Source organism: Sciurus carolinensis, chromosome 3, assembly GCF_902686445.1.
Source record: "Sciurus carolinensis chromosome 3, mSciCar1.2, whole genome shotgun sequence".
NCBI classification, from domain to species: Eukaryota; Metazoa; Chordata; class Mammalia; order Rodentia; family Sciuridae; genus Sciurus; species Sciurus carolinensis.
In genome coordinates, this window is record NC_062215.1 from 118,838,134 (window position 1) to 118,856,226 (window position 18,093).

Genomic DNA, 18,093 nt, shown 5'->3' on the forward strand with positions numbered 1-18,093 from the left:
GGAAAGCCAGTTAGCCTCAGAGAAAGGTGCAAGTGAGGAAAAAGGGTGTAGGAACACCCTACTGGTCTGCAGCTGGCCAAGATCACAGTAAGCTTGGTGTGATGGCAAAGACTGTTATGGTTTAGATATGTGGTGTCCCTCAAAAGCTCATGTATGAGACAATGCAGGAACATTCAGAGGTGAATGAGAGAGTTGTAACCTAATTAATGGATTAATCTACTGATATGGGTTGACTGGGTGGTGACTGTGGGTAGGTGGGGAGTGGCTGTGTGGTTACAGTTTTTCTCAGAGCAAAAGACAAGATAAGGTGGCACTATCAGTGTCAGTGTGAGTCTTCCATAACTCAAGTTGTAACATTGTTGCTGTTCTGTAGTGTAGAAATAGAATGCCAACCAGGAATGTGTGTTACTTTATATGGGAGACAAAGAACTAGTATGTAAAAGGAAGCTAACAAAAGTATATAAGCCTATGACCCCCAACGCACTCCTGGGCGAAAGGCTCAATCTTTGAATGAGAATCTGCTGAGCCAGTGTCGGCAAAAAAAAAAAAAAAAAAAAAAAAAAATACTGCTTCCTGCCGATAGCTCTGGCATATCTTGTCTCTGTGCAGGAATCTCATAACTGGAAGAGGTGGATCACTGGGGCTGTGCCTTCGAGGTTTATATTTTGTCTTTGGTGAACAGAGTTCTCTCTTCTTCCTTGTTGTGGTGTCCTGAGCTGCTCTCCTCCGTCACACCTTGTCACCACCACGTTCTGCCTCACCTCAGACCCAGAGCCGTGGATTTGGCTGGCCATGGACTGATCCTCTAAAACTGTGAGCCAAAATAAGTTTTCCTTCTTCAACTTGTTCTTGGTGTGTCTTTTTGTCACAGTCACAAAACCATTGACTAAAATACAGGCTGAGCTCCGCATTTTGACTGAGATAGAACAAAACTAAGACAAAGAGCACCAAGAAAAAATGGGGCAGGAAACATGGAGAAGATATTGAGCTAGTGGCCCCAGAATCCCCAGCTCAGGCTTCAGACAAATAAAATCTCTGAAGGCAATGAAGCCCTCCAGAGGGAATGTGAGTTACTTATTCTTAGCTTCAGTTTATAATCAGACTAAATGTCTTTCATTATGCTGAGATGCTTTGTTAATTGCAATTTCTGATAGCTTCTCAGTGTTATAACCCCCCGCCACACACACAATAAAGTTCCTTTGGATAAGCCTGGGGGGAAAACATTATGAAGTGTGTGTGAGGGGTGGTCCTGGACTAAAGACAACTCCTCTTCACTCTGGTTATAAGACAAGTGTTTTTCCTTCATTGTTCCTTACATCTTCTACATTATTAGTGGGACTTTGAGTCGAGCCTATGTCCTAAGGGCAGATGATCAGAGATTGAGCCTGCGGGCCAAGAACAAACTGGATGCTTTTGAACCCTGAATTGTTGAACTGCACTGTAGATGGAACTGTTTTTAGGCTGGGGTCTGCCCTTGCTGGCTGGCAAATCTGAGTAGATAGCCACTGCCTTACACACAGCCGTACTATCCACAGGCCACTAGTTGGTAATCTAAGGATCCACAATTGAGATCACAGGTGCTGAGAAAGTGATGAAGAAATAAGTTACTGATGGATGATTTTAAGTTCTCTCCATCCTTTTGAGTGATGCAGAATGAGGCAGGCAAATCTGTCTTAAATTGATAGCATAGCCTCTTGACCTTGTTGTGCTGGGAGTGAGGGTTGGGTTGAGTATGACCCTGAGAGGTGGTTAATGTAATGCACCAATTCCTGATAACTGGTTTTGGACATTTTATAGTTATAGTTCTTTTGGCATAGGTCCTGAGTTGTTAAGCAGTGGTACATTGGCTTGGTGTGAAATAGGGCTTTGGGTTCCCAGTTGCTGGTTTACTTATTGAAGGCATGCTTACAGACAAGCTGTTTGCTGCCTCTAGCAATTAACTAGTACTGACAGAGGCAGTTTTCCCTTGAGTCTACAAGGATCCAAAATGACAAAGCAGCATGAAATACTGTTATGTTATGTGAGATGTCCCCCCAAACCTTATGACCTATGTGTGAGACAGTGCAAAAAAGTTTAGTGGTGAAATGTTTGGTTTATGATAGTCCTAACCTAATCAATGCATTAATCCCCTGATAGGGATTAACAGGGTGATAACTGTAGGCAGGTAGTCTGTGACTGGAGGAGGTGGGTCATTGAGGGCTTGCCTTTGGGGGTTTATATTTTATCTGTGGTGAGAGGAACTCTCTCTCTGTCTCTCTCTCTCTCTCTCTCTCTGTCTCTCTCTCTCTCTCTCTCTCTCTCTGTCTCTCTCTCTCTCTCTCTCTCTCTCTCTCTCTCTGCCTCTCTCTCTCTCTCTCTCTCTCTCTCTGTCTCTCTCTCTGTGTCTCTCTCTCTCTGTGTCTCTGTCTCTCTCTCTGTCTCTCTCTCTCTGTCTCTCTCTCTGTGTCTCTCTCTCTCTGTGTCTCTGTCTCTCTCTCTGTCTCTCTCTCTGTCTCTCTCTGTCTGTCTCTCTGTCTGTCTCTCTCTCTCTCTGTCTCTCTCTCTCTCTCTCTCTGTCTCTCTCTCTCTCTCTCTGTCTCTCTCTCTGTCTCTCTCTCTGTCTCTCTCTCTCTCTGTCTCTCTCTCTCTCTCTGTCTCTCTCTCTCTCTCTGTCTCTCTCTCTCTCTCTCTCTCTCTCTCTCTCTGTCTCTCTCTCCCCCCTACTTGGTTCCATGTTCCCAGCTGCTTTCCTCTGCCCACTCTTCCTCCATGATGTTCTGCCTCAACTTGGGCAATGGAGTCAGTCATCTGAGGAATGAGACCATTAAAACCATGAGCACTAGATAAACTTTTTCTCCTTCAAGTTGTTCTTCTCAGGTCTATTGGTCACAGCGATAAAAAAGCTCACTAAAACAATACAGAAATTTTAAAAACATGATTAATAGAGCTAGTTGAGATAATATAAGTCCTGCTCCACTGCACTGGGCACCAGAATTGTGGGGCCATTTCACAGCTCAGGACTGACTTCTCAGGGCTATGCTCTCCAGGGCTGTGTCCCGCCTTTCCCCCAGAGTGTTTGCAGATGTCATTCTCACTATCTTCCACTGGCTCTCTTGACCCACAGCAGTTCTTTGCTTTTTTTCAGGAAACAAACTGGATGAAAGTCCAGGGCTGGGACTTCCTCCTTGGTGTGTTTGACAAGGACTGACGTACTCTAGGCCCTTTGAATCCCGGAAGTCCAGGACACACCCAATTTCACTTGCAGAGTCCAGAATGCTGGAGCGTAGGTGAAAGGACAAAAGCAAAAGCATTTCAACATGAGGGACCCACTGACAGATTGTTCGGTGAGTAGCTCAGTGCAGTTTGTGCGCCTGTGTGTGTGTTGGGGGGTAGATTTATATACTCATGGATTCCAACTTCAGAAATTTGAGACGCTCAGCAAGCAAACGGGTTTAGATATTGGCTATGGTACAAAGGTCTGTGGTTTTTCTTTGGTTTGATTTTTTAAAAGAGGTCTTTCTAAGAAATCTCAGTAATTGTTATCCTTCATTCTCATTTTTGTGGAAAAAGTTTGAGTAAAGTACATAGATCATATTTGGTTCCAGATGGTGGCTGTTCCGAAAACAGTCTTAAGACCAATGGTGCCAACGTCATGTATGCAGTCGATACAAAAACACAAGAATGTCTGCAGCCAATTTTTCAACTTTGAGAATGAAACCAGGAAGGTGGGAGGTTTTTGTGTTTTCCTCTCTGTGTGGTTTAGCGTCAAGGATCCCAAGTCCTGCAAAAGGAGGATCAACCCTGCACCCTGTCATCGATGATGGTTCTCAGACTGATTTACCAGCATGGTTGCTTCAGTCCTGGGAAGATTACCAAAAATACAGGATTGGTCAAAAGTCCAAAGAAATTATGAGGTCATTAAGAGCAGTAGCAGATATGACACAGGGGACAAAAAGCAAGTTAAATGAAGGGAGGATGTATTTATTTTTAAAATAACCAAGGATTGTCAGTGTCTTGTCCCAATAAATGCAATAATAAATGGTGCTGAAAAGCTAAATTGGTGGCATTGGAAGCAAAGGATTGTAGTCATCTTTCATGTATTTTGTTAAACAACAAGAAACCAAACCTGTGGAGAGACAGATACATAGGATTTGTACCAAAGCCATAAAGAAAAGGATCAATGGAGGATTATTGGTTTCCTTCCACAAAATAAATCCAAGGATCAGAGAACCTAAATGAGTATGCTAATAAATGGAGGATAAGGTTAATAACAATAATGTAGTAGCCAGCTCTGCCTAATATTACTTTTTAAATATGAAAATAAGACAATGTTCAATGTAAAAACATGCTCCAACAGTATGGCTGTATATAGATATTAAAGGTGAAGCTTTCCCCATTTTATTACCTCAGTCTGAATCTGCTCTCCATTGGTAATTAGGGAAACCTTTTTCTAGAAGTCTTTCATCATTCATTTGTTTATTTTTCTCTCCTTGAGTTTCCTCTCTTTCTAAACTGTTAAATCTCTCCTGTCTCAACAGTGATATGGGAGGGTATATTTATACTGTATGAGAATGGTAGAGACAGAGATGAATAAATAGAGGCAGAAACTTGGCACCAGCAGTCACCAAGGAAGAAAGTTAATGCCCAATGCCAAGAGAAGAGTGTAAGAGAAGAGAGGGAAACTAAGGCGAGGTTCAATCACATTTTTAAAAAAGAAGAAAGAGAAAGGAACTGAAGCCCTGGCTTCCTGTTGGTGGGCAGAGATGGTCTTCAGGCAAGGACTTGGGAGAAATGTTTTATTTTAAGCAGCCCCCAAGACATCATTTGCCTTTGTGTCTGTTTAAAGCTCCACTCCCTGGGGTGCTGAATACTTCTTGTCCTTGTCCACCGCTCTGAAGGTCATCTCTGTGGGCCCATTGCCACCAAAAGTATCCGGGAGTCAAGAGGGGGCGGATATCCCTTCAGCTTGGGTTTCTAAACCCTCTAAAGTCACAGACTATTTATTTATTTGTGATTGTTTCATTTTCATCAAGTGTTCAAGTTGATTTCCTGGTACAGTTCCAGCTTGTACTTGGGAACAATGCTCTGTGAAGAAGAGTTTGGGAACATAATAAACAAGGGAATGGACTGCAAATGCATGCCTCACAAAACATTTAAGTAGTTACAAAAGAACCCAAAGGTTCAACCACCTGCAAGATGCTCTATCCCATGAGTCCCTAGAGTTACAATGAACACAATTTATTGTCTTAGCTACAGTTCTTAACTTGATCTGCACCAATGAATTCCTGTATGGATCTCAGTGGGTTACATGAACTTAAATGGGAAAAAACATCTGTATTTGTACTGATTTCTAACTGAAATTTAGAATTTGCTTCAATTCTGTATGTGAAAAACAAACCTCAATACTACTGCCAGTGTCTGCAACTATGTAACCAAAGTCATAGATATTTTTCTATAACATTACAGTTGTTTCAGTATATTCTCAGCCTTATTTAGAAATTTGGTAATTCTTTAGGCTTTTTATTCAGTATGCTAATAAAAAAAAGCACACATAATATCACAATCTTAAAAATGTTAGAAATCAATACAGTTTCCTTTATTATCCTGTTATTTCATGCATTTAAAAATATTATTCTGAGTAAAATAGGTTTTACCAAACTACTAAACCAGGCCTTGGTACCAAAAAATTTAAAAAAGCTCTTTTAATATGCTATAGTGAGAAAATGGACTGACAGTTGGTCCTTCAGTTTCAAAGAGCCAGGTCAGCATTTATTTTGAAATTATTGTTACCAGAGTAGTACAAAGATTGACTAACTGCTGTGTAGGGCTTTTAACTGATCTTGAGAGTGTCAGAACTTATTTAAAGGAGATTTTTTAAAGTTCTGTTTTTGAAAGGAAAAATAATTGGCTCTGGATCTTGATCCAGTGAGCTTAGCTTCTAAACCTAAAAATATGCCAAGTGAAATCATCTTCAAATCCATGTGCAAGGAAATAGGATCAAATTATCCCCAAACAACAAGCTGTAGCCGGCTTCTTGCATTTTATGCACTCATACAGTCTCCAGGGAGGGCTGTCAAAGCAATACTGTGGTCTCCACTCAGGCTGCCTCTGCCCTGGCCCAGGCTGTCCTTCAGGTTGGTGACCTGGCTTAGATGCCAGCCGCCCACCTGAGGCTCAATCTGGGTCACCAGAAGTGACTGAGCTAACTTAGAAGCTGCTGGTGCACTGCTGGTCCTAAGGGATTCTGATCCACCACAGAGATGGAGAAGGCAGGTGGAGTCTGGCATGGCTGTCGTGTGGCCCCCAGCAACCCCAGCCTGCAGCAAGGAGACAAGTAACACGCTGTTTCACATTTCTTAGGCCTCTGTTTTCTCCTCTGTAAAATAAGAGGATCATATTGCACAATCTTGATAGCCTGCCACAGGGATTCCAAATATTACACAGATGGCTAATAATTTAGATGGGTAGTGTTTTGAAATATTTCCCCTGATGAATCAGAATTCACATGAAATCACTAACAGTGCCTGGCATAGGAAAGGCATCCAGGAAAGCTTATTTAATTAAATGTTAGTGGAATATCACAGCTTATTTCATGCATTATCCACCCCCCAAATGTTTCTATACTAACATCTAGAATAAAAATATTTTTCTAGAATAACTGAATTTTCCCTTCTTTATCATTCAAACTGTGGAAAGTCAAAAAGACCAGCTAGGTCAAACTCCATGTAGGCATTTCATATTGTTTATAAGTCCTCTGTCTGATCAGTCATCTGCTGATTGCCTACATTAATAATTAATAAATAATGCTTAAAAGCTAAAATTGGTGGTTTTGAAACAAGGGATTGTAGTACTCGTTCATGTATTTTGTTAAGGGGAAAAAAAAAAACCTCTGGAGAGACAGATAAATAGGGTTTATAGTAAAGTCAATTTTTTTGGAATGGCAATATTTATGCAACACAATTTGCTTACAAGTGCTAGGCAGAAACTTTTTCTTAGTAACTGAAAAGGAAATGTGAATGTAGACCAATTGTCTATGTGAAGATATTCTTTAAAGGCCTCAGAAATGTTCCTAATGTTTTATCACCAGCCTGAAATCCCTTTTTCAGGGAAAAAAATTCTTGACATTTCTTTCCTAGTAATTAATGAAGCAGCACAGTTAACACAAATTCATATGGAGATATAAAATCAATATTAAATTTTTTTTCCTGGAATGCATATTTGAATGGGGGTTGGATATTCAAAAGCTTTGTGGGAGTAGCTTTCTTGTGCTGGTTGATGACATTAGGAAGTCATCTGTACTGCTGATAAACAGGGACCTGCACTCTAGCTAAACTTAACTGATTATACTGATTAGTTAGTTATAAAAATATTTGATTCTGGTGAGTTCTCTAATTGATTTGCTTATTAAATTTCTAATCACAGTTCTGTCCCTATCTAATGAGGTTATTTTCAGCTCTGAGTCTTAACTGTAAATAAGTGGACTTTAGTGGTTTCCAAACTGTGCTCCATAGAATATCTTCAGAATCCTCTCTAGGGTATAGGAGACGGGTGGAATGGAAAGGGGTATAGGAGCAAGGGAGTCAAAGCCAAAGCAAGAGATTTCACTCTCAAAGCAGATATGGTCCCAGATTTTCTATTCTCTCTCTCTCTCTTTCTCTCTCTCTCTCTCTCTCTCTCTCTCTCTCTCTCTCTCTCTCTCTCACACACACACACACACACACACACACTGGACTAGGTGGTCCCTGGGATGGGCTTCAGCATTTATGCAAGTCTCACTTTTCAATTTTTGTTTTCAAGTCTGAGTAGTTGGTACATGATGAAAGACACAGAAACGTTCGTTCTAAATAAGAAATTTTGATAAGAAGGTGAAAGTATTCTTAACAACTCCTTTATTTATTGATGTCACCTTTAACACCATCTGGATCAGGGTTTGTTGGGGACTTTCCCACACATGCACATAGGGTCAAAGGTAAAGATTCTCTCTATTGCTGTTATAAACAGAACATCTCTTTCTTAAATGAAGAGTAAGTTAACAACAATGTAACGTGTTGAAAATCTTCTTGACTAGTGTGTACCTGGGCACACCAGAATACAAGGAATCCCCTCAGCTCTTTGAATTGGCTAAGCATGGCTGAGAGGGCAGAGTCATAGACCAGTTCTCTGCTGTCCATTTACCACCTGTTCCAATAAAAATATATAAAATAGTTTATATATATGCCATGATGTGAAAAAAAGTTAGGAAGTACTGATCTGTTAAACAACAAAAGATCATCTTCCAAAATTCATACCTGGCAGCCCGAGGGCCATGGTAAACCATGCTTTGTTTGTGCACCCCATACTTTAAAAAGCTGAATGTGAATGCCTTTGGGGATACAGGCTACTCTTTGTTTTGCCACAGGCTACCCCACCACCTCTAAGGCAATTGGTTTATGAACATTCAGGATGACCTGACCTCCTAAAACTAGTCTGCTGGAGACAGTAGAAAACATGTTTTAGGGAGCATTGATGGCTTGGAATGATTGGGAAAGGCAGCACCCCTGCAGCTCCAGCACAGAAAAGGACACTCAACTGCTTTACTCATTTTCTCTTTGGTTATAGACAAGGTTTTCCATACATGTCCCCATCCTCACACGTGGTGGCCAAGGCTCCCTGTCTCTCCCCAGGTCTGTTTCGTACAGCTGTCCTTAGGTGATGTGGACACATAGGCCTTTCCCTTAGGATGTTTTATATCGGGTTCCTTTCACTCCCAGTTCTCCTGATGGGGGGCTCTTTTCCTTTCCCCCTCTGAAGGCTTTGAGTCCCTCTAATCCATCTCCTCACTCTACCTCCTCCCGGCCCCAGTCTTATATAGTATTTGAGAGCAGAAAAAGTCACTCGCAAGCACGCACTCCAGATCTTTCTCTCGTCCACAGCTCCATGGTTTCCTTGTTAAGTCTTTGTTCCTCCTGTGCTCTGGACTAGAGAAACAGATAGGATTTAAAAATATACAGTCTAATTCTGGGAGATATTTCTAAGTAAATAAAATATGGAAGTCATAGGGTATGTAAAGAAAATCATAAAATTTTATTGAACATGAAATAAGATTTGAACAAATGAAAAGACTTATGTTCTTGGATGGAAGTCAAAATACTATTTTTAAAAGTCTATTTCTCTAATTAATATACAAATGTAATACAATTCCAATTAGTTTCTCCACATGGATTTTTTTAAAAAATTGTAATTAGATAAATGTTCATATGGAATAATAAATATCCAAGAAGAGTCAAATAAATTATTTTTAAAAATGAGAAATAGTTGCTCAAAGAGGAAGCAGAAGAAAAATGTTAATATTTTTATGACTTAAGCAGAGTACATAATAGGTACCATTACTTTCTTTATCATTTTTATTTTATGGAACAGAAATGTTTCAAAATTTAGAACCAAAGTTAAAAGACTGAGTTAAAACTTTGTTAAGCTGCATGATAGAAAACTCCTAAATAAGAATGACTTTAAAAACAACATGTAATTCTCTCACACATGAAAATAAGTCCCAAAGTAGAGAGTTGAGAGCTTGTGTGTTGGACTTCACAGCCATCAGGGATGCGTGCTCGCTCTTTCTTCCATTCTATGATCCCAGCTCATAATGCTCAATCTCAATACCACTTTATAACATGGCCCATCATTTTGAAGCCCAGGAAACAGGAAAGAGGAGGAAGGGTCCTTCACTGAAACCCCACACAAAACTTTCTCCCACATCTCCTTGAACAGCATTTAGTCAACAGCTATACACTTCTGAGTGAGGGAGGCTGGGAAATGACTTAATTCTGGAGTATGTACCCTGTTGAACACTTACGTATTCTCTTCTCCTGGCTTCAACATGTGTTTTGTGGGATCCTCTTATGTATTACAAGAAGAAAATAAAGGCTTAGGGAGGAATATAATGAAAATGTTTAGGTCATGTAAGAAGTAAACAAAATCTTGACTGATTTTCTTTCCTGTGGAATTCTCACAATGTACCTGGAAGTACTTTCCCAGTGTACCTGGAAGGGGAGGAAAAAGGCCTTCATAATATCATATCATTCATAGAGGGCAGTTTTTTTTTTTTTATTTAGCTTTTAATTTTTTACAGGCTGCATTTGTATTCCTTGTACACAAATGGGGTACATAATTTCGTTTCTATGGTTGTACACAATGTAGATTCATACCATTCATGTAATCATACATGTACATAGGGTAATGATGTCTGCCTCATTCCACCATTTTTCATACCCCCCTCCCTCTCATTTTCTTTTACATATTCTAAAGCAGTTTTGTTTTATTGGAAATAAAAATCAGAAAGCTTGGTTGCCAAACAGGGATTTTCTCTCATAATCCTCGGAGAAGAACAATTCCCACTCCATGACAGAAGCTACAAATTGGAACCCGTGTATAGGCATGTTTTGCTTGCACTGTAGATAGTTTTTACATTTGTGAATTGTTTGCTTTCATTTCAGATGAAAGTCCTGACTTCAGCCTCTTTGGGCACACTGAGAGATCTAGCTATCCTGGGTCTCATTTCCATGGGGCAATGATGGTCTAGAGTTGCTCAGGAAGCTACCTCTGCAGCTCCTGGGCCCTGCCCTGCCCTTTAGACATTCAGGTGCCTAACTGGAACCTGTAGGCGCTGAGTTTGCAAGCCCTGCTTGAGGTGTTAAACAAATTCCTTGTACAAGCTTTTTACCCTCACTACTGTCATTGTTTCAGTGGAGCTAGTTCCTACTACAGATGGAGTATTTCTTATACAAAATGCTTGAGGCCAGAAGTGTTTCAGATTTTCTTTCAGATTTTGGAATATTTGAATACACGTAATGAGAGAATCTTGGGGCGGAGATCCAAATCTATATAGGAAATTCTTTTCTGTTTCATACACACCTCATCCATATAGCCTGAAGGTAATTTCATTCAGTTATTTTACTGCTCCTGTGTTTTGACTGAGACCTGTCACATGAGGCCACATGTAAAATTTTCCATTTGTGGCCTTGGGTTAGAACTCCAAAAGTTTTGAATTTTAAAGTATTTTGGATTTTGGGTTTTCCCATTTAAGATGCTCATCCTGTATTGTGTGTCTTCTAAATCCTATCATAGCTTTATGTATTAAATTTTGGGGAAAGTTATAATATCTATATATAATATCTATATAAATTTAGGTTCTACAAGACTATTGGTTTGTTCCATGCCCCTACGTAGAGACATGAATCAGGTCAATTAGGGGGGGTCCTTCCTCCTCTGTGGCCCTGTTCTTTGTTTAATACTCTGCTAGTCCATATGTTAGGTATATTTGTGCCAAGGCTTCTGGGCCCTGAGGGCGTCCTGCATGTGACTGCCTGCCACTGAGAAAGATCTCAGTAACCGTGTGTTTCCTTCCCTTTCCCTTTTTAATATGGAGTTCATCTGAATGCTGCAGGCATGCGAGCCCTGGAAGAAGCTGGCTCATTATTGAGCAAAGAGCCATAGCACAGCACTCCATCCACACAGAATTGCAGCCTCTTATGTAAAATATCATTTTGAAACACAATCTGCTTTTGCACCTCCTGGATGGAGAGTATAGTTTGGGACAAATATTCCATCATCAAATTCCCCTGTTCTGTTGTCAGAATAAGCTGCAGGATCAACTGACATTTACCCTCTCTGTTTGGGCACTTCAAATGTAATGTCATCAATGTCTATATGTACAAATACAATGTTCAGAATCACATTTTGGAGTTGGAAACCAAATGATAGAACCTTATTTGAAATTCTTGTGTCTGTAGGCTTAATTCACATAAGAATGAATTTATGAAAGTTTACTTAGGAATTTATAAGGGTTTGGCTCAAAGAAAATGTTCAACTCATTATTATAACAGTCTTATTACTAGAGTTATATAAAATATAGGGGACATAGAGGGAACTAGGAAAAATTTTTATTGATAAGTTATTCACTTACATTTTTGTATCTCAGAAAAAAAAAAAAAAACTCACTTTAGTGGTTCATCCTTTGCTATAAGCCCAGGAATATTTTGGAGTTGTGGGAGTTGCACAAAATGATTATGTAGTGTCTCCAGAATGTATTTTTGACTTTCCTGGGAACAATAAGGGTGACAGGAAACCAGACTCCAAGTGTACCCCACCGCTGAATTGTTTGCACTTGGCCTGGGGGAGAAACAGAGAAACAAATTTTGTTTTTTTAAAAGTTTTCCAGGAGAGGAGATTTAATCTTTATTTTAAGAACTCTTCCCTGTAGCTACACGATCATTTACATGGCACTTGTCATTAGCATTCTGAATTTATGGGTGCTCTATCTTTGGAAGAGCTCATAATCCTCCTGTTCATCTTTTCTCTTTTTCAGTATAATAAGGTATACAAGAGCCTAAAGGAGTTTTCTCAAAATGGAGAGAATTTCTGCAAGCAGGTCACATCCGTCCTTCAGCAAAGGTACAAAACGCACATTTGTGATGAACAGTTCTTCATCTGTAGTTGCAGCAAGAGATATGACCAGTAGAGTGTTTACTGTCCTGCTTTTCAGAACACAGTGTGATAGTTCGGTACTTGAGAGATTGGTTTAAAGAATGATTCTCCTCAACTGTACATTTATTGACTGGACACCATAAAAATCAAGGAACAACAGGAGGGAATTCTGGTTAGAAAGACTCAGTGGAGTCTCTTCTGATTCCTCAGACTGAGTTTATCACCTCTCCAGGGGCCCACTGTTGTGTCTGCTGTATACACCCTTTATTGTACTTTTCACACTGATGGCAATGATTAGTTTGCATTTTCGTTTCCCCTAAAAGGGCAAAGGCTGTATCTCACTCATTTTTGATGATGAATTCTTGGAGTCTGGTCTCTGATTTCTTTGGTAAATATCTGATGAATGAGGGGATGGAAGGATGAAAGTCAATATTTTCAGTACCATTTTCTCTTAATACTAGGCATGATCCTGTATTGAGCTGTTCACTGTGCTGAAGTGAACACATTTAACTAAGTCAAGAAGGTAACAAAAGGTCACTGCTTAGCATTGAGAACTCAGGGGACTAAGTTGGCTCATAAGTGGTCTTCAGGCCTTTTCTCCACCTCTAAACAGTTCTATAATAAGCAAGTCTAAAGAGGTCTTTTGGAAAAGATTGCTTATTTTTTAAGGTAAACCATTTCAAATTTAAAATGTTGTATATGTGCCATAAGATAAAGATGCTATGGGTCAATTGCTTTCTGTATTAGTGACCAAAGAAGATCATGCACTCTATCAGAACCAAAGAATGAGATCAAAGAAAGACTGTAAGAGCTCAAATGGGCTTTTTTAATTTTATTTTTTATTTTATTTTTTTATCTGACTTTTTTTTATTGTAAACAAATGGGATACATGTTGTTTCTCTGTTTGTACATGGCGTAAAGGCATACCATTTGTGTAATCATAAATTTACATAGGGTAATGTTGTTTGATTCATTCTGTTATTTTTCCCCTCTCCCCCACCCCTCCCACCCCTCTTTTCCCTCTATACAGTCCTTCCTTCCTCCATTCTTGCCCCTCTCCCTAACCCTAACTCTAACTCTAACACTAACCCCTCCCACCCCCCATTATGTGTCATCATCCACTTATTAGCAATATCATTTGTCCATTGGTTTTTTGAGATTGGCTTATCTCACTTAGCATGATATTCTCCAGTTTCATCCATTTGCCTGCAAATGCCATAATTTTATCATTCTTTACGGCTGAGTAATATTCCATTGTATATATATATACCACAATTTCTTTATCCATTCATCAATTGAAGGACATCTAGGTTGGTTCCACAATCTGGCTATTGTGAACTGAGCAGCTATGAACATTGATGTGGCTGTATCTCTGTAATATGCTGATTTCAAGTCCTTTGGGTATAGGCCAAGGAGTGGGATAGCTGGGTCAAATGGTGGTTTCATTCCAAGTTTTCTAAGGAGTCTCCACACTGCTTTCCAGAGTGGCTGCACTAATTTGCAGCCCCACCAGCAATGTAAGAGTGTACCTTTCTCCCCACATCCTCACCAACACCTGTTGTTGCTTGTATTCTTGATAATCGCCATTCTAATTGGGGTGAGATGGAATCTTAGGGTAGTTTTGACTTGCATTTCTCTTATTACTAGAGATGTTGAACATTTTTCCATGTTTGTTGATTGCTTGTAGATCTTCTTCTGTGAAGTGTCTATTCATTTCCTTAGCCCAGCTCAAATGGGCTTTTTTTGAAGAAAAAAAAAATCAGGCTTGTCAAATGGAGTCAAAGAGAAAAAACTTTTAAAATATGAGATTATTTCCATCCTAACAGTTCAACTACTTTGATCCCTGAAAGGGAAGAGGGGAGAACCCAACAGGGAAGGTATTTCTTGTGTAAGAAAATATTTTATCAGTCTCAAAGAAAAATTTTAAAAATAAGACCAGTTAACTTTTGTATAAATTCAACTCATTACTTAGATTAGACAGCATCTGCTGCCTGCAGATGAGAGGGAATCTGAAATCAGATTAGCTGTTCCTATGACCTAGGTTGTCATCATCTGGTTTTGATTATTTGCTGTTCAAGAGTCCAAAACTGTACCTCATAGAGAGTTGTGACGACAGAGGCAGGGGATAAATATGCTGGCTGCTAGATTGTTTATGTGATTGATGCTTTCTTAAACATTTTGCAACACTAACATGGTACAACTAAATCATTTCCCCTCAACACAGATGCCACTTTTGAGGTGCTGTCTACAGATTACTGATAAATGTGCATTTCCAGTATCCCCTGGACCTGAGCTGTCAAGTTTCCTCTCCTTGCTCAGCTGTAGATTACATAGTTAACCTGAGGGATGTTTGTCCACATGGAAGGAGATGATATTTTTGGAGAACCATTTTCTACAGAACACAAACACTGTAAATCTGTGGACATTGTAGCACATTGTGTATTTTTAGACCATGTTTCTCCCTGTCAGTTGGCAAAGACAGGCCACTTCATCTCCCAGAACTGGATCACTTCTCTCCAACAGGAATAATGTGATTCTGAGGTCACTGCCTCTGCCTACTGCACTTGAACTGACCCCACATAATAACTTAGTCAATAAGGATCAGCGGGCACTGCACAGCTGGTAATACATTTACCTTTACTCCCTATTCTGTGAATTCGAAAATGACTTCCCCAGTCATAGATAAGATAAAAGGTGAGTTCCTTCCAGCTGTCCGGAAACAAACCCAGGGTTTATTTCCTCTTAAATGTATGGGCCTATTACAAATAAGTCAATGATACATTTCCCTTGTATTGGATAAATACATGGAAAGTCTTTGAAAGAAGACTTCGAAAGAAGCTGTTTTTTTCCTTAGGGTTTTGGACAAATAATGGAAAACCCCATAAGACAAGTAAACAGTTCTCTTAGAATATGTGACACAAAATCATGAAGGTAAATTCATTGGCCAGCATAATGGATGATATAAGGAAGGAGCCCACTGGGGCTTCTTTGAATTAAACGTGTTTGATCCAGAAAATGCATAAAGTAAATATTTGTAGATGAGTAAATAATCATGTAAAGGATTATTAAGGAATTATCTTTTATTATTACTATTCATACATTATTAGAACAAGGTCTTTATTGTCCTTGGAGATTTTCATTTCCAAACATTTTACCTAGGAGTCTGTTGAATGTGGTTCAGTTCTGCATTAGGATGTAGATGTAAGAGGCAGCATCATATTTGAGTTGCAAGTGCGGTAATGTTTCCTCTCCACACTCAGCTACCTTCTAGCATCCATTCTAAATTGAGGTGATAGGAAAGTGTAGTTGTTATTGAAACCCCATTTTGCCTGGCTATTCTGCAGTTCCTGCTCTTGCTTGGTTTCTGTCCAATTAATTACTTGGGTTTCCTTTTTTGCAATCACAGACTCAGATTTGGCCAGAGACACAGCAGCTCCTACAATACCTAATGCCAAAGTCCTTAAGGGTTCACTTTAATGCAATTACAGATCAGATTAAAGGAGACAAAGGCACATTCCTAGAAACTATGTTTGACTCCCTGCACCCTTATAGCTAACGTTTAAGCAGACCTGGATGAGAAAACCAATTGTTCCTCTGAAAGGAAGCTTAAGATCAGATTTCCAAATGGCAAGAACCATTGCTGTGGACATTAGAAAAAGGAAAAAAATAAGGAGGTGCACTTGACCATTTGTTCCATCCATGAACCATTGCAGACACTGTCAACAAAGACATTTAAAAACCCAAATAACATCTTTGATAAATCTCACCTTTTCTACTCCACTCCTGGGTGCTGTAATTCCCACAGCCTCAGCTCCCTTGCATATAAATGACTTCCAAATGTACATTGCTAGGCAAAGTCTCTGGATGGACTTCAAAACATATACTGAACAGTATATAGAATTGCTTCCTTCTGCCTCAATGTGTCATGGAACCACAAAGTCAACTTCACCAAAACAGAGTTCATCAAATTTTCTCCAAAGCGGGCATTCCTTTTAGATTTTTAACCATGGTTCCTGGGACCACAGCCCACCCTGTCAAGCCCAACCTCCAGGGGTCACTCCTTCCCATGATTTCTTCTCTCTTAACTCATGACCATGACTTCATATTTCTGTCTTCTGAACCTCTTTTATATCTATGGCTTTCTTTTGATTTTATGGCCTCCTCCGTTGTTCTGGCAAAATTCTGACAAGCCAGTCTTCTGTCTAGAGTTACTGTCTGCAGCTGTGTGGTTTGTGTGCTACACAAGGCACCTGGTTGAGTATAATATGTGGAGGCAAAAATTGAATCCCTTCTCACTTAAACCCTGGCTTAGAGCTATGTGACTTCAGAGGGCTCCCTTTTCCTAATCCAAGAAAAGTTCCCTCAACTTGTGGGCTGGCTGAGGGGGCTCTGTCTCTGTCTCTGTGTATCCTCTAGTCTGTGACCATGACTCTGTTTAAGACCCTTCAAAGATTCCCCTGACTTTCAGGATAAAATTCAGCTCTCATAGCACTTTACAAAGGACTTTTGAAATTTGAGCTCTGCCTTCCATCTTGTCTCTCTCCATCTCCCCATGATCCCTGATCCCCTCCTCCTCACTGAACTACCTGTAATCTCCCCTCCCCGCTTTGAGTCCTTTCACTGGCACCACTGCCATATTAACACAGGCTGTATCACCTGCCTGATGGGTACATCTTCACCTTCTTTGACTGACTGCATTCTTCACAACCCAGTTGTTCCACCGTGGATGGCCTTGACTCTAGCCCCTAAAAAGGAGTCTCAAAAGGAGTGTCCTGTTTCTATATATACAGTGAGCACATAGTTCTGCTATATATTTTACTGTCCTACACTGTTATTCTTTGTTTACTTCTCCTTCTCTCCCATTGGAAGCTGAACTCCTTGAGGATCTTTGTGTCCCCTGTGACTAGCAGAGTCCTGGCACAGAGTGGGTGTTCAGTAGATGTTCGCTGAGTGAATGAATGTCTTAATGTCTCAGATGCTCCATTCCTTTAGGCACTCATAACTTTCTAGAACTTCAAGTTAAGCCATTTCTGAGGAGCAATAAATGGGTAAGTCAAAGAAATTGACTGACATATTACTGTATGTAGCATATTACTTTGAACAAAAGTTAAAAAAATGAAATCATTTATAGACTGAGCACTGTGTTTGATGTGTCTTATACTTGGTCTATTTATTTTAGTCTTCACAACCCAATGTGGCACATACATATTCTTATCCATTCCTGTTTCACAGATAAGGTTTTGGCAAAGGTGAGGAGTTAGGCTTCTTACCCAGGCTCAGTGCAAAGGCCTCTTCCAAGTGGTTTCAGGCACTGCCGTGGGAGTCCCAGCATGCTCAGGGGGTCTTGGTCCTGTGTACTTCACAGGTCATCAAGCCCAGTGACTTTCAAACCCTGTGGCTCAAGGGATCTATGAGGAGCCCACAGCACCTATTTCAGGAGGGTGAACAGGAGGCTAGGTGGGCAGGGCTCTCCTCCTCACTTCCTCTCCCAGCTACTCTACAACATCTGTACTAGTAGTTATAAGATATGCTCATATTCAGTATCATATTTTGTTTTGCTAATAAAACGCTTTGAAAACTGCCTTTCCTGTCTACTTGACCTGACTCCCCCTACCACAAGACTTCCTCCCTGTCCCATGCACACATAAACAT

General features: G+C 40.0%; 1 protein-coding gene across 3 annotated transcripts in view; it reads left to right on the forward strand.

Moving 5' to 3' along the window:
- The first annotated feature begins 3,161 nt into the window (after positions 1–3,161).
- The window catches only part of Nostrin (nitric oxide synthase trafficking), a 59,968-nt gene continuing 45,036 nt past the window's right edge, over positions 3,162–18,093 (forward strand). The window contains exons 1-2 of one of the 3 annotated variants that reach the window (XM_047546693.1): positions 3,162–3,323; positions 12,323–12,408. In XM_047546693.1, coding sequence (XP_047402649.1) covers positions 3,297–3,323; positions 12,323–12,408 — 113 coding nt within the window. In that variant the 5' untranslated portion in view covers positions 3,162–3,296. The remainder of the gene's footprint in view (positions 3,324–12,322; positions 12,409–18,093) is intronic. The other 2 variants (XM_047546692.1, XM_047546694.1) reach the window with 2 other exon arrangements.